At 39.6% G+C, this 27,229-nt stretch overlaps 1 protein-coding gene across 3 annotated transcripts in view; it reads left to right on the plus strand.

Moving 5' to 3' along the window:
* The window catches only part of FREM1 (FRAS1 related extracellular matrix 1), a 171,194-nt gene that overhangs the window by 63,279 nt on the left and 80,686 nt on the right, over positions 1-27,229 (plus strand). For all 3 annotated transcript variants that reach the window (XM_061132200.1, XM_061132199.1, XM_061132198.1), the window contains 6 exons: positions 8,209-8,405; positions 9,119-9,209; positions 10,786-10,953; positions 15,295-15,503; positions 17,948-18,041; positions 23,412-23,664. In XM_061132200.1, the coding sequence (XP_060988183.1) occupies positions 8,209-8,405; positions 9,119-9,209; positions 10,786-10,953; positions 15,295-15,503; positions 17,948-18,041; positions 23,412-23,664 (1,012 nt within the window). The remainder of the gene's footprint in view (positions 1-8,208; positions 8,406-9,118; positions 9,210-10,785; positions 10,954-15,294; positions 15,504-17,947; positions 18,042-23,411; positions 23,665-27,229) is intronic.

Consider the following 27,229-nt stretch of genomic DNA (forward strand, 5'->3'; position numbering starts at 1 on the left):
TCCTTGCTAAAAGAAGTAATGAAAAAATGAATGAGGAAATTCTCAATGCATCTGCTTATTGACTAAAAAAAAATTCCTTTACGTAGAACAGCCTCCTCTTTTCATCAATGTATATAATTGTGCCATTTATTGATTCTTTTTTTTCTTGAAATCTTAGTTGATCTGATAGTCCAAAATGAAAACTATTAGTAGGATTTACTTCCACATCTTCTGTTGTATCCATTCAACTGTGCTATGTTTCTGACTAGAATACCATATCACTTTTAGCAAACTACGGCCTTTTTGAAAATAGGAGATTCAGGACTACTTTTTACTTTTCTGCTATTGTATATTTTATAGATCATATTTTTGATACTCACAAGTATAGACATCAGTTTTCTCTAGTAAAGACAGCAGTAATGAAAACTTTACTGAACTAAAATTATTTGTAAATCTTGACAAGTAAGTCAGATTAAATAAGTCAGATCCAGTTATGTTTATTTCCCATTATGGTTGTGCTTCTAAGGAAATCATATCATATTTTTCTCTGCTTTTATTTATCTTCTTAATCTATGTTGAATGGGGAGGGAGAGAAGAAAAAAAAGGAAGGGTTGGAAAAAGAGAGAAAGAAAGAGAGGGATGAGGAAGGAGGGAGGGAGAAAGAGAGAGAGAAATGGGGAGAAAAAGAATTTTGCTCTGTTTTCATGTGCCACCTATTTTCTGACTCCTAAATATCCTCCAGCTCAGACTTGTGTACCTACATCTTTACCTGACATCTCTACATTTATTTTAAACTCAACATGTTCACAAGACATTTAGCCTATTTCGCTAAAACTGTGCAAAGCCATTGTAAATGGAATTTCTGTAGTCACCACTACCCTCTTTCTACTGAGTTATCTGTATAACCAATCAGTCAGCAAGTATTACTAAATCTACTTGAGAAATTTCTCTCATCTATCTCTACTTACCCCACCCCACTGTCATTGCTTTTGTTTCAACCTTCATCTTTTTTGAACTAGATTATTCTCCGAATCTCTCACATGGTCTCTTAAGAAAAGAAGCAATTAACTTCATCCTTTGAGGACAATTATTTGAGGACAAATAAAATTCACTGATAGACTTCCCTGGTAGCCAGTAGTAAAGAATCTGCCTGCCAATGCAGGAGACATGGGTTTGATCCTTGGGTCAGAAAGATCCCCTGGAGAAGGAAATGATAACCCACCCCAGTATTCTTCTTTGGGAAATCCCATGGACAAGAGGAGACTAGTGGGCTGCTGTCCATGGGGTCACAAACAGTGGAACACAACTAAGTGATTAAACAACAAAAATAAATTCATTGATCCAGAAGCAATATGTTGAGTAGAATTCATCTAGTTGTTTTTTTTCCCCCAACTCTCCCTCTTCTGGTCTTTAGCAGCTTTAGCATCTCTAGATACGGACCAGCTCTCAGCTATAACATCTTCTGCTCTAGGAATCCTTCTCTGATCCTCTTATTCCCATTTCTCCAGGTTTGGCTATCTGGTCCTTTTACATGATCTGATACCAAGTTACTATAATGTGAGGCCATTATTTATTTTATTGGATCAGTGGTGAGCTCGTTAATGACAGGGATCCTGATATATTTATCTCTGTATCTTCAGATCTTGGTACCTGCCTCAGAGTAGAACCCCAAGAATTGTATGTTGGTTCTAAAACTAACTCTGTTTCTTTCAACTTGTAATGAAACTGGGAGGAAATAAGAAGACCCAACCATTTGGCAGGGACTGGGAAAGAAGTGAGATAGGGAGGTACTAAGTGTAAAGCTTTAGTTTTCAGAGTTTTCAGGAATTAGTGTGGTGTATAAAAACAAAACAATTATTTTGTATACGTGTGTGCTGGTAAGAGTTTCTATGTTATAATTATCACTGAAACTGATTCTTAAGGAATACAAATGATTACCTGGTCTATTTGATGATTACATCTTCAATTTGTACAAGTATCTAGTCATGTCCAACAGATAAAAATGTATTTAAAATATTCAACAAAATGTAACTTTCAACTGTTCAACTATAAGACCAGATGAAATGGTTACTTGATTGGAGCTTTTGTGATCAGAAGGTTCCTAGGTCACTGAAGATTAAACTCAAACCCTGGATTTTTTTCAGCCATACTGTTAGAATACTTCCTTCCATAGGGACAGGGACCAAAGATTTTCTCACGTGAGTGTCTGGTCAAAGCAAGGAGGAAGTTGCATAAGTGGAGATGCCGCTTACTTCCTCTCATCCTTCCCATCTGGATATTCCTACTGAGCAACCTACCTATCCATCAACAAAGTGTTAGCCAGAAGCCCGTCTCGTTCCATCTTGGTTATCATGACTGTTGCCAAATAAAGCCGCACTTACTCAATTTGCTTTTGAAAAATATTTTCTTAGATTATTAAGTGTAGAATTGTTTGTATCAGCACCCACAATACTCATCAGCAGAAGACTGGTTTTAAAAAAATATGGTATATCTATACAATGAAATCCCCTGGAGAAGGAAAAGGCAACCCACTCCAGTATTCTTGCCTGGAGAATTCCATGGATGGAGGAGCCTGGTAGGCTACAGTCCATGCGGTCACAAAGAATCAGACATGACTGAGTGACTTCACTTTCTTTCTTTCTATATGATAAAATACTATCAAACCAACCAACCAACCAAAAAAAAGAGCAAACCCATGGGAGATATTATGTATCTTAATTGCGGTGGTGTCTTCATAGATATATGTAATTGTCAAAACTCATCAAGTTATAGACTTAAATTGAATGCAGTTCATTGTATGTAGCATAGTCCTCAATAAAGCTGACCATAAAAAGAAAATATTTCTTCTTTATTCTTCTCAGTAGAGAACTTTATAAAGCTTACACTTGAGGTCTTAGTCTAGGAGAGCGTAATGTTAGCAGTAAAATAGAGAGACAAACATAAGAAGAGAAGAAAGAGAACTAAGAAACTGAAAAAAAGGAAGCAGATGCCACAAAGGCCTGTGTGTGAAGTGGGAGGAAGGAAATGTAATGTGGCCAGTGGAGAGAACAGGCAGCTGGGAACAGAAGTCAGACTGGAGAGTGGAGTGCGCAAAACTAGCTTTGGGTATAATTCCAGTGCAAGAATTTATTTGGTATAATTGTTCTGCAGTTGTGGGTTGTCTGCTCGGTGGCTCTATGGTGAGGTTAATGGTGACCTCCTCCAAGAGGGCTTATGCCACATGCTCTGTGACCCAGGTCTGCTGGAATCAAGATTGCTGGGGGAAATATCAATAATCTCAGATACGCAGATGACACCGCCCTTATGGCAGAAAACGAAGAAGAACTAAAGAGCCTCTTGATGAAAGTGAACGAGGAGGGTGAAAAAGTTGGTTTAAAACTCAACATTCAAAAAACAAAGATCATGGCATCTGGTCCCATGACTTCATGGCAAATAGATGGACAAACAATGGAAACAGTTAGAGACTTTATTTTCTTGGGCTCCAAAATCACTGTGGATGGTGACTGCAGCCATGAAATTAGAAGATGCTTTCTCCTTTGAAGAAAAGCTATGACCAACCTAGACAGCATATTAAAAGGCAGAGACATTGCTTTGCTGAGAAAGGTCCATCTAGTCAAAGCTATGGTTTTTCCAGTAGTCATGTACGGATGTGAGAGTTGGACTATAAAGAAAACTGAGTGCCAAAGAATTGATGCTTTGAACTGTGGTGTTGGAGAAGACTCTTGAGAGTCCCTTGGACAGCAAGAAGATCCAATCAGTCAATCCTAAGGGAAATCAGTACTGAATATTCATTGGAAGGACTGATGCTGAAGCTGAAACTCCAGTACTATGGCCATCTGATGCGAAGAAATAACTCATTTGATAAGACCCTGATGCTGGGAAAGATTGAGGGCAGGAGGAGAAGGGGACGACAGAGGATGAGATGGTTGGATGGCATCACCAATGCGATGGACATGAGTTTGAGCAAGCTCTGGGAGTTGGTGATGTATAATGAAGCCCGGCGTGCTATGGTCCATGGGGTTGCAAAGAGTCAGACACAACTGAGTGACTGAACTGAACTGAACTGAAGTGATAATTCCTGTGGGTGAAAAATAGCATTGAAAATCTCAAAGGATCAGCTTCCCAGGTGGTGCTAGTGTTAAAGAACTCTCCTGCCAAAGCAGGAGACATAGAGATGCAGATTTGATCCCTGGGTCAGGAACATCCCCTGGAGGGGAGGGCGTGGCATCCTCCTCCAGTATTCTTGCCTAGAGAATCCCATGGACAGAGGAGCCTGGAGGGCTCTAGTCCATAGTTTCGCAAGGAGTCAGACACGACTGAAGTAACAGCGTGCACACACACAATCTCAAAGGAAGATGAAAAAGAAGGAATCAGATAGGAATCAAACCTCATAGCAGAGAAGGGATCAAGAATTCAGGTCCACAAGAAAGGTAGATACTATCTGGTGGAGTGTCATATTGTCACCTGTACTGTGAGGGTCAAGGTCAGTCATTGTCATTTTATATACTGATTTATTTCTTTATGTACTGATTTCCCGCCAGTCTGTCTGTGGGTGCCTGTGGCCTTAAGTGGACTGGAGGCATGTAGAGGAAGGCAGCAGGCAAGAGCCCAGTGACTGGTATGGGCACTAGTTTTCCACTGTGTGGGAATGGGTATTTAATTAGGTCCTTTTTACAACCAAATTTCAGTAAGAATGGGAACAGTTTATTTCTCTATGGAGTTTGTTAAAATTGGATTTTTCTCACCCACAGAATACACACACACAGTAATTATTTGGACATGCATAAATATGTAAAGATACATCAACTTAGGCAATCATAAAGCATGTTGAAAAATGGGCCCACCAAGAATTACTACTGGGGTATAAAAAAGCATTGCTTGTACATTCTTTTTCTACAAAGAGCACACTAGAGAATAAATTTGCATAGAAAATGGTCTCTTTGAATGCACAATAAGTATTGTTTCCTTATTAAATCCAGTTTTTCAATTAAGTGGAGCCTCACTGATCCACACCATGACTGGGAGGTCCCATAGAGAATTTCTGAACTTTGTAGATTAGCAAAAAACTGTAATTGGGAAAAAAAAAATCATGACATAGATTCCAGGAAACTAAAGAAATGACTGTCATTGTGTTCCATTATTTTGATAACTGGGCTTAGTTTTTAATTATTGAAATACTTTATAATGGAGTAGTAAATATGCTATATACTTTTCTAAAAGTGATGAAGAATGGAGATAGGGAATTGATTTATTGAGCACCTACTACCAGGTACTCTGTGTGATGTCAGATATCTTATTTGATCCTAACAACACTTCACTGTAATGGCCATTCTTATTATTCCCAATGTACAGAAAGAAAAACTGAGCCCCAAAAGGGTCAAATGATTTGCCCCAGGCAGCAAAAGCTTGTAGGTGGCTGAGCTGATGTTCCAGTCTCTTTTATATTATAGCAAAAGCTTAACTATGTTTTAATTTTTGCTTTGTAGGTTAATATTAAAAAGGAATTCTCTTCATTTTCAAACTGGTTATTGTGACCACCACTTTCTTAGAAAAAACTGGCATTGTTGATCTGTGTTTCAGTGACAATATTAAATAAATCAAAACCAGGAGAAGAATATTAATACTTTAATGTGCCAGTACTTCGGCCACCTCATGCGAAGAGTTGATTCATTGGAAAAAACCCTGATGCTGGGAGGGATTAGGGGCAGGAAGAGAAGGGGACGACAGAGGATGAGATGACTAGATGGCAACACCGACTCGATGGACATGAGTTTAGTAAACTCTGGGAGTTGGTGATGGACAGGGAGGCCTGGCGTGCTGCGATTCATGGAGTCGCAAAGAGTCGGACACAACTGAGTGACTGAACTGAATTGAACTGAATGCATCAGGCTTTCATGATGCCAAGCAAATGTACCATTTCAAGAGAGAGTAATTCCTTTCTTCCAACCAGGCATGGATTATTCTTTAAAAAAAGAAAAAAAGTGATGCTAAAAACTGTTTGGCAAAATCTCCTTGCCCTCCTTGCAAGATCTAAACCTGTGAATGTTTGAGAAAATTCTTAACATCACAACAGGACATGTAGACTCATTCAGTGAGAAAACATGATAAAGTGCCTCCTACCTACAAAATATCATGCTAGATGTGGTGGAGCTGATATTATGCCTAAATTTACAGATAAGAAAATGGACACTCGAAAAAGATGAATGACTTGTTCAAGATAGGTAATTACCAAGTGGTATACTCAGGACTGTCCATTCACTGGCACATTCCATGTGGAACTATACTGTGATCCTCCTCCTGTGGAACTTACAGTCTAGGAGAGATGACATGTAAACTACAACTAATAATGCAAGACACTGCAATTATAGTGTTTGTCAAGGGATAATGAAAATTCAAGAAAAATGAAATCCAACCGAGAGACTGGAAAACGTTTCAAGAAGAGCCTTCAAGAGTACGAAAGAATTGAGTTGCTAGAGAAAACAGGAGAAGAGCATTCCAGACTGAAGAAACAACGTGGTCCAGAGCAGAGAGGCATGTTTGGGGACTAGGACTGGATCTGCTTTGTGCAAGCAGGGTGCTAGATTAATGTTAAAAGGTGGCAAAAGACAAAGTTAAAGAGTGTGTCTAAACCGTGAAGGGTCTTGAATACCATGCTAAGGAGTTTGAATAATTCTATCCCTCCTGGGTGGTTGTTTAAGATTTCCTTTTTACTTTCTTGTTTTAAAAAATTTTACTGAAGTATAGTTAAAGTGTTGTGTTAATTTCAGGTATACAACAAGTGATTCAGTTACACACATTTATGTATATATATTCTTTTTCAGGGGCTTCCCAGGTGGCTCAGGGGTAAAGAATCCACCTGCCAAAGCACAAGATACAGGAGATGTGGGTTCAGTCCCTGGGTCGGGAAGACCCTTTGGTGGAGGGAATGGCAACCCACTCTAGTATCTTTGCCAGGAGAAACCCATGGACAGAGGATTTTGGCAGGCTATAGTCCATAGGGTCACACACAGTCAGACATGACTGAGCACCCACATGCATTCTTTTTCAGATTCTTTTCTTGTATAGATTAAAAACTAGTGAGAATATTTCCCTGTGCTTTACAGTAGGTCCTTGGTGGTTATCTATTTTACATATCGTACTGTATATGTGTTCATCCCAGCCTCCTAATTTATCCCTCCCTTGCCTTTCCCCTTTGGTAACCATAAATTTGTTTTCTATGTCTGTGGGTCTATTTCTGTTTTGTAGATAACTTCATTTGTAACTTTTTTAGATCTTTGAGGAAGTGAATAACCTGATTTCACTTGTGTTTTTTAAAAGATAAGACCAGAGGTATGAAAATTCAAGATTAGTTATTGAAATTAGGGCTGATGGAAAGCTGTTACGATGATACAAGGAAGAAATTATGCAAGCTGGAGCAAGATCAGGAATAGTGGGGCTGACAGCTGGGGAGGAGGGTGTGGTCACTGTTTCGAAAAATTTGTAAATGCAAACTTTAGGACTCAGTGATGTGTTCTATGTGGGTAGAAAAAGAGGAACCAAAAGTTATGTCAAGGAATTATGACAGAGTGGAAGGAGGAAGAGTCTCCTCCAGCACCACAGTTTGAAAGCATCAGGTTTTGCTTTTACATCTCTTTACCAACAGCCTGGGCTTTCTCTTCCTCCTTCCACTCCGTCATAATTCTTGCTCTATGTGAAGGCCCAATACTCTGGCCACCTGATGAGAAGAACTGATTCATTGGAAAAGACCCTGATGCTGGGAAAGACTGAAGGCAAAAGGAAAAGGGGGTGGCATAGGATGAGATGGTTAAGTGGCATCACCGACTCAATGGACATGAATCTGAGCAAATTCCTGGAGATAGTGGAGGACAGAGGAGCCTGGCATGCTACAGTCATTGGGGTCACAAAGAATTAGAAAAGACTTAGTGGCTGAACAACAACAACAACAAATAAAACCAGGAATATATTTTGTGTGTTGTGTGCCCATTTGATAGCACTCAGGACTGCATTAAATGTAATTGTGATAATTGTATTCTTAAGATACAGTGGAAAATGGATGGAGAATGATCCATTTTTAGCTCATGCTCTTAATAGCTCCTGAACTTTTTCACTGGAAGTGTATTATTAGATGGCAGTTTTTGAAAATCATAGTTGATTGAATGATAGTGGAGTGTCTTTTTTCTGATGTCTTTTTGGTATTTCAAATGAATGACACAGATAATTTCTTTCCAGGTGGTGACAATCCATATCACCCCAGTAGATGACCAGCTTCCAAAAGAGGCTCCTGGAGTTTCTCGGCATTTAGTTGTCAAGGAAACGGAGGTGGCCTACATCACTAAGAAACATCTACATTTTATAGATACAGAATCACATGACCGGGAGCTGCTCTACACAATAACCACTCCTCCATTTTTCTCCTCCAGCCACAGGTATCTCTATGAAAAGTCATCACTTGGGCTATTAGTTGAAGGTTGTGTTCTAGGATTGAGTTGAAAGTGTCACTGTGTAGTCCTTGGTTCGCTTGTTTTGTTAGTCAGACATAAACTTCAATTCAGCATTTATTCTAATCTCAAACTTGTCTCATGCCTTCCTTTAAAGGCTATGTTAATTGGTAAATGGCCTGCAACTTGTAGTGTCTTTAGCTTAAGTAGGCTGAAAACAGTCTTTAATCCCTTTTTCTAAAGAGAACACTTTTTTCTTTTAGGTACAATTTATTGAGTCTTCATAGCTTTATTTTTAGATATCTCAGGCTATAAAAATGGTCATATTCTATGATTCCAATCCAGAAAGTGCCATGAATATCCCTTAGGCTTGAATTATGTACTAAATGATAGTGAGTAAATGTTTTTAGGATGAGTATCTAACTATATCTCATTGTAGTTAGATTCCCTTTCATCTTGTCAGGGTAGAAATTTTGTACATACTTTTTACAGTTATGATGAGAATGGCATTCATGATATTAGACTTAAGGCTAGTAAGTCTAAGTCCCTGCCCCTGATATAAAGAGAGAATATAAAGATGGAACATTTGATTTATTCTGACAATGAGCACTTTTAGCTTTAGAAAATGTGGTTGCAGGTAATGTGTGACTTAATTTTTACCTGGAAAAGTAGCTGATGTGCTCTCTTTTATTTTTCTTTAGACACTTAGATGCTGGGAAATTATTCATGGTGGACAGCATACCAAGGCTAACCAAGACTCCTGCAGCTCCAGGGTTAAAATATTTTACTCAGGTATGATGCTATGCTCAAATGTTGACAAACAGATGAAAGTGTCCTCTGAGAAGGTCTGGTGCTCCTAGCATTTTACTTGAGAATTTTGGCCTTTGACATCCGCCACAAGCAACAAATACCTGATGTCTATATATTTTTTTGCTTGCACATTTCCATTAAGCAAGTGACATGTATTTGAAAATGCTTGATCCAGCTGAATATATTTGTATAATAAAATCTCATTATAATTCAATACAGCCTTTTGCATCAACTTAGGTTCCTGGTTTAGGGCTCTGATTTAGGGACCTGATGCATATGTTTTATTCCATCAATTTCAGTTCATCTAATAACCTACATGTTAGTTTCCTAGGGCTGCTATGGAAACTGCCACAAACTAGGTGGCTTTAAAGGACTGAGTGTGTAGGCTTATAGTTCTGGAGGTGAGACGTCTGAAGTCAGGGTGTCAGCAGGGATACCATCCTCCAAAACCTTGTTCATGGGTGGGGTGGGGGTGTCTTACCTTTTTCCTTCCCAGCGACTAGTGGTTTGCTGGGAATCTTACATTCCTTGGCTTGTAGATGATCACTCCACTCTCTGCTTCGGTCACCCCACGGCTGTGTTCTCCCTATGTCTCTCTCTTCTTATGAGGACACAAGTTATGTAGGATTAAGGGCCACTTTATTCCAGTACAGCCTTACCTTAACTAATTGTGAGTTTTGCCACACCCGTTTCTAAACAAGGTCATATGCTGAGGTGCTGAGGTTTAGGACATCAGCATATCTTTTTTCTGTGTATAGGGTACATAATTCAATGTATGTACTTAATATCTACTGCTTTCCAAAATCCTTCCTTAACCTTCTCCCTACTCCTATGGTTCTCTATTCTGAAGGCCTGAGTGAGGTCACAGAAATAATGAGTGCTTAGGCAGCAGCACCGCCTCAGGTTTAAGGTTCAATATGTTGAATCTCACTGTAGTTTGTTGTTCAATCTCTAAGTCGTGTCCAACTCTTTGTGACCCCATGGTAGTTAGACGCAGTAAATGAACATGCCAACCCTCATGATAAGTACTATTATTTTATTACCTTATTTTATAGATAAGGAAACAGGGGCCTCATAATTTTATTATTTAATTATTTACTCTTGGCTGTGGTGGAACTTCGTTGCTGCACAGGCTTTTCTCTAGTTGTGGTGAGCAGGGGCTACTCTCTGGTTGCGGTGCTTAGGCTTCTCATTGCAGTGGCTTCTCTTGTTGTGGAACTTGGGCTCCAGGGTGCCTGGGCCTCACAAGTTTAAGTAGCTTGACCAATATCACACAGCTCCTTCATGGTGGAGTAGAGTTGAAATTCAAGTTCCCTGTCTTTTATAGAGTTGCATGACTTTAAGCACTTGGCATAGTTTCTTAATTTCTTTGTTCTTTTTCTTCCCATTTTAAAATGTGATTTGTAAGATAGAGCCTTGTAGAATCTTCAGATTGATGATGGGAGTGCTTGCGATGTTCCATATTAAGTTAACCCGAAGGGTCTCTTAGCCCCAGGTCTTTAAATGTCTCTGATCCTGGCAGTCAGTACCCACAAGTCCATCTTGATTTGCTTTGCAGCATGCTGTGAACCATATGAAAGTGGCCTATATGCCACCCATGCAAGATGTAGGTCCCCATCCAAGACACGTCCAGTTTGCCTTTTCTGTCAGTAACCAGCACGGTGGGACGCTATATGGGATCTGCTTTAACATCACGATTCTTCCGGTGGACAATCAGGCCCCAAAGGTAGGTATCATGCTTGATACGAAGGATGAAGAGGAGGGAGGACCTAAGGAGAAAAAGGTTTTTAAAGACTTACTCGAAATGCTCACTTCTCCTTAGGCTTTTTCTAAGGACTTTTCTATTTTCCAACGACAGTGTAGGGAACACAAGCGTGGGGAGGGGAGTCGTTCACCTCCTATGGGACTTTCTATCTAAAAGGTGAGATTTTCCAGTTGCTTTATTTGGCATGAAAATCATTTGGCATGATTTTCAAAGCTTTGTCAAAATCTCTTTCATTTCCTTTCCTTTTTACTGAGTTTCATGTGTTGATCAGGGGAAGGAGATTAAATTAGGAGTCTCTTAGCAACCAGACAGGCTTATTTGCTCTCCCCACAGACTAGCTATGCTGCTCTGTCATCTAAATAAGCGCTTTAATTTTCCAAAATGAATTAAGATGGACCCTTGCATCCTATCCTGTTCCACTCCCTCATGTTTGTGTCAGCTTTAAAGCACTCGGGTCTCTCATTAAAACCAGACTATCAAGGCGATGCTACCTTGCACATCTTATCTTCAGGGCTAGGATTCATCATGAGAGTTTGTTCCCCACCTGCCTCCTCCCCATCAGAGTGCTAGGGTTAATGAGTGTGGCTATTCCTAGGCTTGTTTTTCTTCCCTCATAAGTGGAAAGACAAAGTATGATTACCCATTCATTAGGAACCAGCGGGGACTAGAACCCACCCATGTCATATCCCTAGGGAGAGAGGCCACCTTCCCAGGCCCCCACCTGAAATGAAACCAGGAAAGCTTGGATGCTCCCTTTCCTATGCTTTCCTCACCATCTCTGCATCCGCCCAAAGTTGTGGGGCAGAGGTCTCATGCTGAGGGACCAAGGCACTTATCCAACCTGCACAACTGTTCTGATGAGTCTAAATGATACTTGAAAGTAGTGGATTGCCCAAATTTCTGTTAGCTGCTGAATGGATCGATGAAATGTGGCAATCCACACATTGGAATATCAATCCTCAACTATAAAGGAATAAAGTACTAATATGTGCTACCAATTGGTTGAACTTGGAAAACATTATTTCAAAGACAAGTACCCAGTCACAGAAGACCACATGTTATACAAATCCATCTATATGAAAGATCCAGGGTAGGCAAGTCTATAGGAAAAGAAAGTAGATTAGTGGTTGCTTAGGACTGCAAGGGGGCTTTCCGGGTAGCTCAGCTGGTAAAGAATCCGCCTGTAATGCAGGAGACCCTGGTTCAATTCCTGTGTTGGTAAGTTCCCCTGGCGAAGGGATAGGCTACCCACTCCATTATTCTTGGGTTTCCCTGGTGGCTCAGACGGTGAAGAATCTGCCTATAATTTGGGAGACCTGGGTTTGATCCTTGGGTTGGGAAGATTCCCGGGAGGAGGGCATGGCAACCCACTCTACCATTCTTGCCTGGAGAATCCCATGGGCAGAGGCACAGAACAGCATAGGACTGCAAGCTGGGGGAATGGGAGGGTGGGAGAGGGAAGGATTGTAGGGAAATAAGGAGTAATTGCTAACAAAGACAGGGTTTTTTGTGTGTGTGAAAATATTCTAAACTTGATCATAATGGTTACATAACTTTGAATATGTGAAAATACTAAAAGAAGAATACTAAAAGACATTGTCTTTTACACCTTCAAGGGGTAGATTGTATGGTGTGTGAATTATCTCAATAATATCATTCTGTGTTTGTTTCTGGATTTCTGGCTTCTGCAGCTTCCCCACCCCCACTCTGTAGCAGCTGGACAGTGCATGTTCCCCAGTCACCAAAGTATCCATCCAGCTCAGGACACTCATTTACTTCACTGGCCTGACCCCTCAGGCCTCTGAGATTGCAAGTTTTGGTAGAAGATGGGCCCCCCAAGAGGTCACACAAAATAATCTAAACTGGATTCTTTGTCTCCTTCCCTGCTAGGGACCAGATCATGTTCCATGTTGAAAATACAGCTTTGAATGTTTGTGAATTTGATTAGATATTATTCAGATCATCCTTTGTATGAGATACATGCACTAAAATAGCCCAGCATCCAAAGAAGCTACTGTGTTTTCCAGAACAATCACAGAGAAGCTGTTTTTTTTTTATGTAAAATATCCAAACCTTTTGCTAGAGAAAGATGATCTGTGGGGTGGGGAGGGGGGAACCATCAGAAAGAGTGAAGTGAATAGTTACCTCTGTCGTTTGAAGGTAAATGGAAGTTACGAGGACTTGGGGCTCGAGAGGCATAGGGGCTTCTGTATTTTTTCTACAGTGTATGAGACGAATGAAATAGTACCATAGAGAACTGAGAATAATACAACAGAAGTCAAATTAAATGAGTCTCCTGCGTGAAAATGGTCGTGGGAGCTGTTCCCTGATGTTAAAAATCCACAGACCACTAGGTTGAGTGAAACCATGAATCTTGATGCCATACTGACCTGAAGTTCCAGAAACCTAAGCACTGGGTTCAGGGAGCGACTGGAAAGTGAATGATGAAAAAGTGGGAGTAAGTTAGCCTTATGCTTTTAGTCTTCGAAAGTTGTTCTAAAACCATATATATTTAAAAGTCATTGAATGAGGCAAAGTATATTCCTTGAAACTTAGCATCTTGGGATCTTAATTGATGTAACTCAGGACAAAACGAGGCTGGCACACGTGGACCATGTTTCAGTGATAATAATCCTCTTTAAATGTGAGCTCCCTTTCTTTCTTTCTCCTACAGTCAGTGAAATGTAGGTGTGGCAAATGAGAGTAAGCCTCTTGGGAAAGGTAGGAGTGAGTGGTTTTAGGGAGAAAAGGCTCTTTATGTTTTGCTTTGCTGAAAGAAGTCGTCTACTAAAGAATACAAGGCAGCTGTCCCAGGGAGCTTGGTGTCATCATTTCTATGACCCACGGGCTGCCCTTGGGGCAGCTGTGGGTGGGTGGGAGGGAGGATGGAGCAGAGATGTAAGTGGACGCTGTGATTTCTTGCTCACTTCCCTTTCCTCTGCCCATTTCTTGCCCCCTCACTCCCAACCCCCTTTTCAAGATCTTTCGTTGGGGAAACTTCTCCTTTCTAGAAGTGGCAGCTGCTCTGAAGAGAGCAGCTGCTTCCTTGGAGAACATTGTGTCCTCATATTAGCAAAGCGGTCACCTCAGACCGTTGGTGAGGAGTCTTCAAAGCCCATGACTTGTAGCCCTGCTGTATCAACTTGTTTTTGATTCTGTGTAGTAATACAAATTTGAGAAAATAGTAGGTTAAATAAAGTCAACAGATTTTCCTACTCTAGGATCTCAGAGCATGAAGATGATTATGAGTCTTATAAACCTCCAAGGTGAAGATATTGTATTAATATGTGACTATTTTCAGGTTGTGTTTGACCATGGAACACTTCTTGCTAACTCCCAAAGTAATGATAAATATCCCAAGTTGTTCAGACTTGCTTTTTACTTTCAAATGAATTTTTATTGAGCAGTGGGTCTTTTCTATTATAGAAAATTATCTTTATGGCTTTAATATTTCAGTCTAATTGTTTGAATAAATCTATTTCCTGTGAATTCTTCAATTTCCAGTCTTCAGTTTCCCTGTTCTACTTCCATCTCTAAAATGCTCACTACCCTAACCCTTAAATGCTCCAGTCACTCACTCCAGTCTTTAGGAATTTTTAGGGTATAAGAAAACATGGATTCTTTCCCTCAGGAAATTTAATATAGGTTTTGTTCATTTTGTAAATTAAGGTACATATGTGCCAAGCAATGATAGATATAGACATGATGAGGAATGTTATTTTCTTAGTTTAGATACATAGTTTAGATATCATACTCTGATGATAAATCTGATTGCTGCTGATAAATCTAATTGCTCAGAGGATGAGATGGCTGGATGGCATCAGCGACTCGATGGGCATGAGTTTGAGTAAACTCCGGGAGTTGGTGATGGACAGGGAGGCCTGGCTCTCTGCGATTCATGGGGTCACAAAGAATCGGACACGACTGAGTAACTGAACTGAACTGAACTGATTCAGGATCTGACGTCAATGAAATGTAGATGCTTCCAGGTTTCTAGATCTGCCTTGTTTCTTTGGGTCCATCAATGCTTAGAACTGAAAGCAAAAAGTATTTGTTAGCCAAGATGTTCAACTATGAATTTGTCCCCTTTAGAACATTCTTGCAAGTTGGATTGACATTCATATCAATGTATGACAAAACCCACTGGAAAAAAAAATAATAAATAAATAAAAATAATTTAAAAAAATGTATAAAGAAAAAAAAAAAAAAAGATAATGCTGAAAGTTTTCTGTTGCTCTCATGAGTTCTGTTTTCAGGTACACCTCATGGACAAGGCTTTAAATGTTTCCTCCTTCCTTCCAGGTGTTGACCAAACCTCTGCGAGTGGCTGAGGGAGGTCAGTGTGTCCTCAGCACAGAGCATGTCCTGATTTCTGACGAGGACACCAAACTGGACAACATCCACCTCTCCCTGCAGAGTCCGCCTCAGCATGGAATGGTGGAGCTAAATGGATTCCCTCTAAACACGGGGGCTACGTTTTCCTGGGGAGACCTCCAGGCCTTAAAACTTAGGTTAGAACATTTCCTGGATTCTTTGTTTTACACGCTTTGGCTCCCATTTGAATCAATTGTGAGGCAGTGTAAGAAGTTTATTCAATTCTTGCAGGAGTAGCAACATGCCACCTAATACTTTCAAGGGGCAGTTGAACATTAGAAATAACAACCCTTTAGTTTTCCCTCCAGACATTTTCTTCCCCTTTGGCTTGCTGTACTGATGGGAATGATATTATGAATATTTGAACAACAAAAATTGAATTGCCATGAATATTAAATTTGCTGCAACAGCACATATCACAAAGGGTAGCAGTCAAACTAGATGAATTGAGTCTGAGCTAATCTATAAGGCTAATCTACATAATTGAATTTGGCTTTCAGAAAAGCCAACTTCATAACCTGGGAAATTCTGGGATAGAATTCTGTTGATTGATGTCTTCAGTGTGACTTTTTAATCCATTCTACTGGGGAGGTGATTTGCAGACGAATAAGTAGGGTAGGTTAGGTAGGGTAGGACACAGACTAGTACTTGGGTCTCTTATAGTCAGGGATGGAGTAATCCCTGCTTCATAGTTCTGTAGTGGGCCTATAGTATTAATAGTTCCCTTCACCTTGAGGATGTTCCTTTCCTCTGCCTAATGTCATTATGTAAGACACTTAAAAAAAATATCTAGTAAAACTCTTTCTCTGTAAAATAATGCAAGATACTCAAAAGCAGTTGTCAGGTAGACAGACATACTGGTTAACTTCTCACTTGTGCAAATTCAAGTTACAAACTAGAATTTTGGTCTTTTTGATAAAGTATAGGCTTCAAATGCTTAGTTTTGCATTTGGAAATTGATAAAGATGGGGGATTTGTGTACAGGAAGAACATTTTCATCCAGAAGTTTAGTTACACTGTTTTATTTACAGCTTCCAACATCTTAAGCTCTTTTCACTACTCTTATTTTCATTAAAATTTTCTCCCCCAACCCCAGGATCTCAGCTCTTTCCTACCCTTCAGAAAGAGAGCTCTGTTTAGGCAATTCTTTCTAGGGAATGAATAATTGATAGAAAAAAGGTACCAATTTTGCCAGCACATAGTTCAAGCATTCTTGAGCTGTAGTTCAAGCATTCTTCTAGAAACTTGCAATTATGTTTCATTCATTAAACTTCATAGCAACCAAACCTGATAAGGCAGATGGTTCTGTTCTCATATTATAGTTGAGTTAACTAAGGCACAAAGAGGTTAACTAACGTCACTTAGGAAGTTTGTGAATGAGTCTGGATTTAAAAGAAGTTCTGTTTGATTCCATTGTCATAGCTTGGAATGTGTACTCCTAGATCTATTTGGCCCTTTTAAGGATAATAGCATGGTAAAATTTATTTGAATTAGCACATTATCACATGTCAGTCTACTTTTGATCAGGGAGCATGACAAAATAAAGCATAGGAGGCACATTGGGAATGTTGGGAGGGAAACTGGAGGTTGGAGGTGGGTTTTTTCCACCACTGAAATTGAATCCCTAACTAGTGCATGAGTGAGTCAATATCATCAATAAGCTAAACATTTGGCTCAGTTCAACAATTATTTAAAACTTACAGTGTATCACTACAGTAGACCAGAGAGTGAATGGAAAGTCTAGAATTAGACAATTCCTTTAAGAAACTTGATTGGAGAAAGAAAAGAAAATAGTGTCAAGAATAGATCAAGGAAAAAGTATTTTTAAGTCTGAAGAGATTCAGGAATCTTCTTAGGTTGAGAGGAAAAGACCTAGTCATTGGCAAGAGGGAAATGGCGGGAGAGAGGTAGAGAGTAATCCATAGATGAGGTTTCAGGGCAGAGCTAAACTGATTCAGAGCACAGAAGGATTAGCCCTAAAAGTGGGGGAGGAGGGAGAATCACCAAAATCCTCTCATTGTCCCACTTCTGTCTGTCACTGCTCAGTCTTAGGGTCCCCTTGGCCCCAGGCAGTGTTTTCTGTATGTAAGCAGAGCTACATCCACTGCTTCCCATTTTTACAGTGACAACTTAAAGGACTTTTTGATGGAGGACAAGTTTTTGATTTGGGGACAAGTTACGGGCCTGGTGCACTGGGAAGACCCAGAGGAATCGGGTGGAGAGGGAGGTGGGAGGGGGGATCGGGATGGGGAATACATGTAAATCCATGGCTGATTCATGTCAATGTATGACAAAAACCACTACAATATTGTAAAGTAATTAGCCTCCAACTAATAAAAATAAATGGAAAAAAAAAAAAAAAAAAGAATGCACAGAACACATTTTTTCCCGGGTGGAGCAATTTTACCATCAAGGATGCTTGAATGGTTATGTAAGTGACTTCAAGATTATACTGGGATTTTGGTTATATGTTTATTTGATTGAACATAGGGCTAAAACCATGGAAAAGCTCTTGTGACAGGAATCTCAGCACGCACTCACTGTGGCCTTGAGAGATTAGTGACAACTATCATCCCCACAGATATCAGCATGATGGATCTGAGGAACTTCAGGATGACATACTACTTCAGGTCACAGATGGCACAAATGCAGCTGAATATGTTCTACACATTGAGGTATGTAGTAAGTTTCCTCCTTGGTTCATATAGAAACAAAGTTTTGGATTTGGAATCTTCTTAGGGTCTCTGATAGAAATGAAGATACATGGATGCCAAAGCAAGAAAGTGCCTGTTTATGTCTTGGAATGTGTCAGGACAGGCAATAGAGGGCAAAAATATATTGGTGAGGTGGGCATACTGGTTTCTCACTCCAGTCCATTTAAAGATAGGAATGCTCTGCCCTCAAACTCAGAGACTTAATTGAAGAAGCAATTGGTTCCTTATATATTTCCAATATTTTGAGCTGTAACATTCAAAAATATTTATTTAGCAGTTGGATGGGTTAGGCTAGCATCATAGGGGTTTTTCCTGTTGTTTGCAAGGAGCCATATCTGTATGCACAATGTGAGTTTTTGTGAATTCCTGTATTGTACATTCCCCTGTCCTGTTTGAGATGATTAATTTCCCCCTTTTGACAAATGAAGGAAAATCTGCGCATGAAGGTTGAGTACATGCTCAAAGGCTTGATGGGAATCCTCAGGTTTCTTTGTTGAGTGACTATCCATGTTCACAAGCATAACTCACAGGATTTGCAGTTATTTATAGTTAGTGACAAAGGAAAGTCTGCAGAAGACTTACCATGCTTCTTAAAGATCCTCTAAATACTCTTACTGTACCAAATTCTATTTCTGTTACAGTTGGTCAGATCTTCATGGCATGAAATTATTGTTAAAGGTCATAATAATGTGTTTGCAAGATATTTTACAGTTAATAATTAATTTAGAATGATCACACCCATCTAGTGTTTTTGAAAGTACACAGGAAAGGAATTATCTTTATTTTATAGCAAAGGTCTGAGAAAGTTCAATGACTTGTCTAAAGCCGTGAACTTGACCATGTAGACCTGGGTTGACATCTCTACTCTGGTCATCAGGCCAGCGTTCTTTCTTCTTCACCACTGCCACAGAGCTCAATTAACAGGTGATTGTAATTCAGGAGCACTTACGCATGCCAGGTTCAATGCATAGTCCCTTCCTTTCATTTTCCCACTTAGTTCTCATGATGGTCTTATCCCTAGATGAAAAGAAGTATGTCATTTCAGCTTCATAAAGGTGAGTTTTCTGTATCGGTGGACTTTTACATATCAAGAAAGCTTTTCCGAGTTACATTTTTTTCCTGAAAAGAAAATTTCTGGTGAAAATCCCAACTCTATCTTCTGTCTGTGACTATCTTTTATCAATGACAATAAGCTGTGCCTTTGAGGAAAAGAATCTCTGTTACTTTTTAGACAAAAGAGCATGTCCTTTGAAAGTCAATCAGAAGTTTAGGCAGTTTGGGGACAATTATGTATGATTTTTTTTTTTTCCATCCAGGAGAAATGTTTTTAATTCTATCACCTTTGGACTTTTATGCATTTGAAAGCTGAGGCTGTTTTGTGAACTGCTGCGAGGTGATTATCGTGAATGTATTAGTGAGAATCAGATGGGGTCAAGAGCAATAATAAAGAGGGTCTTCACTCAACCTTCTTTGAGGACTTGAACAGAGATATTGTCCCTTAATAAGCCAATAGAAAATGCGATAAGAGTATTGCATACTTTTTCTACCTTTAATTAAAGAAATAAGCCTGGGCTTATCACTCTATTCTCTACCTGGTAAAGGAAAGTGTCAACGTGATTTCATGTATATTTGTTGTCGAGTTGTTAGCCTGTTTAAATAGCGGAGTGACCAGGGCATATATACATAGTTATATTCGTCCATTCATTTATCCCATTAATGCTTAATAAGTGCCTTGTATATGCCAGGTCCTATGCTAAATGCTTGGGCTATGATGGATGAACAAGACAAATATACTTCCTCTTCTTCTGAAGCTTATGGGCAAGGGAGGAGGGCGGGCTTTAAACAGATTATCACTGAAATAATTAGTTAAAATATGGATGTGTTCTACAAGTCAACATGGTACTAAAAGAGGGTAAATGAAGAAAGTTTCTAAGTGAGTTTCAGTTGTCAAGAAGTTTTCCTGGAGGAATCCATATGTAACCTAAATATAGAGGAAATCAAGTAAAAAGCTAGGGGAGAACATAGCAGGCAAGGGACAGGGCGAGGATGCAAAGATGGTACAAAGACCTGATGTGTGTGGAACACAGTGTCTTGGGGATAACAGTGGAGTGGAACGGATTGACAAAGGCACCCCATTGCATGAGATGAGGCCAGAGACCCTAGGAAAGTCCCTGAGAAGCTAGTGAAGCTTCAGTGACAAAGAATCTGCCTGGGGACATCTCTGGTGGTCCAGTGGTTAAGTTGTTGCCTTCCAATGCAGGGGGCATGAGTTCAATCCCTGGTCAGGGTGCTAAGATCCCATATGCCTCCTGGCCAAAAAAACAAAACATAAAACAGAAGCAATATTGTAACAAATTCAATAAAGACTTAAAAAAGAGAGAGAAAATCTATCTGCAATGCAGGAGACTCAGGTTCTATCCCTGGATCAGGAAGATACCCTGGAGTAGGAAATGTCAACCCACTCTAGTATTTTTGCCTGGAAAATTCCATGGACAGAGGAGCCTGGTGGGTGACAGTCCACGGGGTCCTAAAGAGTCAGACATGACTAATCATGTACATGCACCCATGCACAGAATGGTGACTTGATGAAAGATACATTTTAAAAAGATCACATTGGGAACTTCCCTGGTAGTCCAGTGGTTAAGAATCTGCCTTGCAATGCAGGGGACATGGTTAGGGATCTAAGATCCCACATCAGTTCAGTTTAGTTCAGTCCCTCAATAGTGTTCAACTCTTTGTGACCCCATGGACTGCTGCACATCAGGCTTCCCTGTCCATCACCAACTCCCAGAGCTTACTCAAACTCATGTCCATCTAGTCAGTGATGCTATCCAACAACCTCATCCTCTGTTGTCCCCTTCTCCTCCTGCCCTCAATCTTTCCCAGCATCAGGGTCTTTTCAAATGAGTCAGTTCTTCGCATCAGGTGGCCAAAGTATTGGAGTTTCAGCTTCAGCATCAGCCCTTCCAATGAATATTCAGGACTGATTTCCTTTAGGATTGACTGGTTAGATCTCCTTGCTGTCCAAGGGACTCTCAAGAGTCTTCTCCAACATCACAGTTCAAAAGCATCAATTCTTCAGCGCTCAGCTCTCTTTATAGTCCAACTCTCACATCCATACATGACTACTGGAAAAACCCTAGCTTTGACTAGATGGACCTTTGTCAGCAAAGTAATGTCTCTGCTTTTTGATATGCTGTCTAGGTTGGTCATAGGTTTCTTCCAAGGAGCAAGGGTCTTTTAATTTCATGGCTACAAGTTACCATCTTCAGTGATTTTGGAGCCCCCCAAAATAAAGTCTCTCACTGTTTCCATTGTTTGCCCATCTATTTGCCATGAAGTGATGGGACCGGATGCCATGATCTTAGTTTTCTGAATTTTGAGTTTGAAGCCAACTTTTTCACTCTCCTCTTTCACTTTCATCAAGAGGATCTTTAGTTCTTCTTCTCTTTTTCCATAAGGGTGGTGTCAAAGTAGAGAGAATATCATAATAAAGTCTCATATACCGATCACCTCATCTTAATAATTGCTATCGTTTTACCATATTTCCTTCATTTATTTTCTCTTTCCTTAATTATTTTAATTTAAGCCCCAGATATCATGACTTTAGCCTCTAAATGTTCCAATATACCTCTGAAATTAAAGATGTTTTCACTCGAGCTTTGTCTTGTGATTCACCCATCAACTCAGATTTTCTTACTTTGAACTTGGACTATGCTTCTTTTCCTGTCTTCCTTCCTTACTGTGTGTCAGCAGAAGAAAGTCATTGAATAAGCTATATATCGTAGGCTCTGTGCTCAGCCTGGGCAAATAGAAATGAATAACATCATATCTCTAGTCCGAAGAAGTTGGGACCTAATGGCTCTCGGAGAAGTCCTCCATGATCTGCCAGCTTCTCATAGTACAATACCTGTATGCCACCTTTGGATAGCCATTTAGTTGGTCTGTTCCTTTTGGCTTTATTGACTATGCCAAAGTCTTTGACTGTGTGGATCACAACACACTGTGGAAAATTCTTAAAGAGATGGGAATAATAGACCACCTTACCTACCTCCTGAGAAATCTATATGCAGGTCAGGAAGCAATAGTTAGAACCGGACATGGAAAAACGGACTGGTTCCAAACTGGGAAAAGAGTACGTCAAGGTTGTATATTGTCACCCTGCTTATTTAACTTTAATGCAGAGTACATCATGTGAAACTTAACTTATATGCAGAGTACATCATGTGAAATGCTGGGCTGGATGAAACACAAGCTGGAATGAAGATTGCTGGAGAAGTATCAATAACCTCAGATATGCAAATGACACCACCCTTATGGCAGAAAGTGAAGAAGAACTAAAGAGCCTTTTGATAAAAGTGAAAGACAAGAGTGAAAAGATCCCACATAGCACAGTGAGAGCAACTAAGCTCTCACGCTGCAACTCCTGAAGCCCATGTGCTGCAGCAAAGACCCAGCATAGCCAAAATAAAAAATAATAATTTTTTTAAAAAGATCATATTGGTTGAAGTGTCAGGGAAGGAAATATAGGGTTGAGGGTATTCACAGGCCACACTTCATAAATAAATGTACATCACACACCAAGTTGTGGTTGTGAACTCAGAGGAGGACTGTCCTTTATTCCTATTTAGAAAACATACTTTTTCAAATTTATACAAAATCTTTTAACATTGTGGACAGTCACTGCAATCTCATGTTGCTTTTCTTTCCTTTCTCCTTAAGAGTTTTATTTTAATGACAGTGAGAGAAAAATGTATTACCACGTTGAAAACTAGCACTGATTTAACAGTTAGGGAGCTTCAGAATTTAACTCAAAATGTTTGAAATGCAGCTGCTACTTATTATATGTCCAGAGAAACTTCCTGGGTGGCAAGAAGTTGAAAGGGGAGGAGAGTTTTGTAATCACCAAGTAATTTGAAATATAAATAACTTTGATGTGGTAAATGTAAATGCTCAGACCACAAGGACTAGGTTTCCTCCAGAATATGCATGGATTGGACGAAGGAGGATAGGGGCTTAGGTGACAGACGCTTTATATTACATTTATATTTTGTCTGTCTAGAAACAAATGAGAGCTTTGGGTCCCAAATCATAACCATACTCCCCCATTCCTACCTTAAATGTCTCTCATATGGGTCATTTCTTCCAAGATGGTTCGTATGGGGAAAGTTAAAAGATACAAACTGCTTGGCCAAATTCCATAGCTATTGTTTCGCGTGTCTGGAAGACTGAAAAAGTCTGTCATTCCAATTATGAGCAATGAGTTACCAGTTGGACAATTTGTCATTGCTTTCTTTTTCTCGAAAACATGCATTTCCCCCCCCTGCTTAGGTGTTCCCTGTAAATGATGAGCCACCAGTGCTAAAGGCGGACCTCATTCCCATGATGCGTTGCTCCGAGGGTGAAGAGGTGGTCATCACTTCTGAATACATTTTTGCTACTGATATGGACAGCGAAGATTTGAAGCTGATGTTCGTGATTGTTGGAGAACCTCAGCATGGGACTGTGAGGCGAGCTGGGGTCACGGTACATCAATTCTCTCAGGAAGATGTTGTCGCAGGGGCTGTGACGTACAAACACACAGGTAGGTGACAGCATTGTGATGAGTCTGGGCGTGGGGATGCGATAGCATTACAGAGTCTTAGCTCACGTCTTGCTGTGGGCTCTGATAATCTCAGTCTCAATCCTATTTTTCAAATATGATCACCATATTCAGCAGTGTTTCTAGATCTCTCAGTAATACAGTGAATTTCACAGAAAGAGCAAATGTTTTTGCTGCTATGTTCCTGATGCTTCCACATAGACTTTCAATTCACTCTGGCTCCTCCCCATCCCTATTTTGGTCAATTTGAAGAAGGCTATTTGGCCATCCCACTCTGGTTCCATGTATCATACCAAAAATGCCTGAAGTAGGCTCCCTACGGTAATTATATTATTAACTTGAGAAGTTTTCTGATTATCAGCTAGTTCCTAAGAAGTAACTGGTTTGCCCTTTGAGTTCTTGAGGAGCAAAGATGATGTTTTATGCTTTGTGTAACTTGCCCACAGCACCTGACAGTTGTGAACAGATTGGAAATACAGTAAATGCTTGTTAGCATAGTTACATTTCTGGCATTGCATTATATTGCTATTTAGGTGGCATTTGTTACTTACGTAAAATATTCATATAAAAAATGTTGTCAACATCTGAAATCTATAAATCACAGTAGTAGGCATAGTATGCTCAAAGGAGTATAATCCAGACCTGAAGATGAACCCCATTCCCATGGAAAGATGATAGTAACACCTCTGTCCTTCATGACATCACTACCCCTGCCACAGCTGATTTCTGGGTTGGGGGCACTTCCTCAGTAATAATGCCATGGACTTCCTCTAACTAACTTTTATCACACTCCATTACTGTTTCATGTTTACTCATCCGTATGCCTCGCTAACCTAGATTCCAGGGGGAATTATTACTGAGTGTGCCAGGCCAGGTGAGTGGTACAGGAAATAAGAGGTATCAGAATTCAAATCTTTTTATTTGAAAAGGCAGAGAAAGAGAATACAAGCAGTGATGTGGGAGGGAATTCAAGGAGGGGAACTGAGATAGCTCAAGTTTAATTTGGACATGGGGGAAAACATTTTGAAATAATATTTTTAAATGTACTTTGGAAAAAAAACAACTTATTAGGATACCAGCTGCCTCAGGGCCAATTAGTATGGCATACTTTAATCACTCCACTAGACATCTTTTTTCTTGAAATAATATCTCTTTATCCTTGCTCTGTTAAGTCTCTGTTATTGTTGTTCAATTGGTAAGTCGTGTCTGACTCTTTGCGACCCCATCAACAGCGGTATGTCAGGCTTCTGTGTCCTTCACTTTCTACCAGAGTTTGCACTAATTCCTGTCCATTGAGTTGGTGATGCCATCCAACCATCTCATCCTCTGTCGTCGCCTTCTCCTCCTGCCCTCAATCTTTCCCAGCATCAGGGTCGTTTACAATAAGTTGGCTCTTTGCATCAGGTGGCCAAAGTATTGGAGCTTCAGCATCAGTCCTTCCAGTGAATATTCAGGGTTGATTTCCTTTAGGATCAACTAGTTGATCTCCTTGCTGTCTAAGGGACTCTCAAGAGTCTTCTCCAGCACCATAGTTGGAAAGCATCAATTCTTCCATGCTCAGCCTTTTTTGTGGTCCAACTCTCACATGTGTACATGACTTGGAAGAGGTTTTGTTGGCTCTTTCCTTGTCCTGAGAAGTATAGTCCACTTACTCAATGTCTCTCAATGTCAGAGTTCACAAATAGGTGTTTCTTTTTGATTTGCCCAAACAGACTATCAGAAAACAAGTAGACATACGTATAGTTATACGTTTAGTGTGACGGCCATACAAGGGAGTATTAACACATTTTTTTTTTTCCTTCAAAGACCTAGTAGGACACTGGTACAGATTCTTTCAGATAGACATTTTTGTTATGTTAATAAATAACAGAAATACTGTATTCAAAAAATATTTTATTTTAATGATACTTTTGCTTGTAATGTTCACTCAGTTACTCGGTAGTGATTAGCACTGTTTAGAATGAGTAAAGAGAAACTCAGAATAGGAGCTAAAATTTCAGTGACCCTGTGCTTACCTTCATACATTGGTTGGCAAGATTATCAAAGAACAATTGTTGTTGTTGTTTTAGTTGCTTAGTTGTGTCCAACTCTTTTGCAACCCCATGGACTGTAGCCTGCCATGCTCCTCTTGTCCATGGGATTCTCTAGGCAAGAACACTGGAGTGGGTTGCCCCTCCTACTCTAGATCTTCCTGGCTAGGGATTGAACCTGCATCTCCTGCATTGCAGGTGAATGCTCTACTGGTGAGTCACCAGGGAAACCTGATATCACTTGTTTCACCATTATTTTATTTATTTATTTATTTTTGTGATTATGAAAATAATATATACTCATTACAGAAAGCTTAGAAAATTATGATAAAATTTTGAAAAATCAACTTATTTACCTCTGAAAGATAATCACTGTTAACATTTCAGTATTATAATGTTTTCTTTTCCTTTTTTTAATTATAATTTTTAATATAGTTGCAATCATGTTGTATCTGCAGTTCCTTTAAATATTATTAAATGTTACAAAATCATTGTAACCATCTTTTAATCATTGAATAATATTTTATGATATAAAATTATTACTAATTTGCTATTCTCCAAACATTAAATATGAGGCCATTCAAAAATTATTTAATAAATAGCAGTCCAGTTAACTGTTTTCAATATAAATTGTATCTTTAGACTGTATCTCATTTCAAGGTAAAGAATTCTTCGACCCATGTTGTAGCTGTTTTTTTGTGGCTTAACACTCAGCCAACTTTTCCAGCTCTTTCTACAAATGTCTCACATGCTTTTCTGATATTGAAATTACAGTTACTGAATGTACTATATTCAGTTTTTTGGTTCTCTAGGGGATCTTCCTGGCTAGGGATTGAACCTGCATCTCCTCAATGCATTGCAGGTACATTCTTTACTGCTGAGTCACCTGTTTTCATTTCCTAGAATTATTTTTCCATATCTCTTCCCCACTCCCTCTTCCTACACGTCTTGTCTCCCATCTCCCAGTTCTCTGCCTTATCTGCCTTATAAACCACTCATTATTTAATGCTCAGTACAAAGTGAGCAAGGCCATCTGGAAAGATTTCTCTGACTTTCCCTGGCATGTGCATTCTGCCCCCCATGCCATCATCAGCCTATGTTCTCATCCTCCTTCACCCTCAGCACCTAATGCATAATAATCAGGCTGAGATAGATGAATATTCCATTTAACAGGTTAAAAATGGCTAAGAGTAGCAATTTTATATGGTTCCACTTAATATATACACACATCTGTGATCTTTTAACCAGATTGGATTTCTTTCCCTCCCATTAGACTGTGTCCCCTCCTGACATACAGTAGGTCTTTGAACATTTGATATTTTTTTGAACTGTCTTGACATTTTCAACATGTCAGTCTTTCCCTCCTCTGGAGCATGCAGAACACTAATTTTCACACAACAAGCATTAAATAAGTATTTATCAAGTGAGTATTGAATAAAAAAGCTTTATGCCAATTAACTTTTTTATAAATATGAATAGATGAGTGGTGTCTTCCCCCCACTTTTCCTAAAGTAGAA

This window comes from Dama dama, chromosome 29, assembly GCF_033118175.1.
Source record: "Dama dama isolate Ldn47 chromosome 29, ASM3311817v1, whole genome shotgun sequence".
NCBI lineage: Eukaryota > Metazoa > Chordata > Mammalia > Artiodactyla > Cervidae > Dama > Dama dama.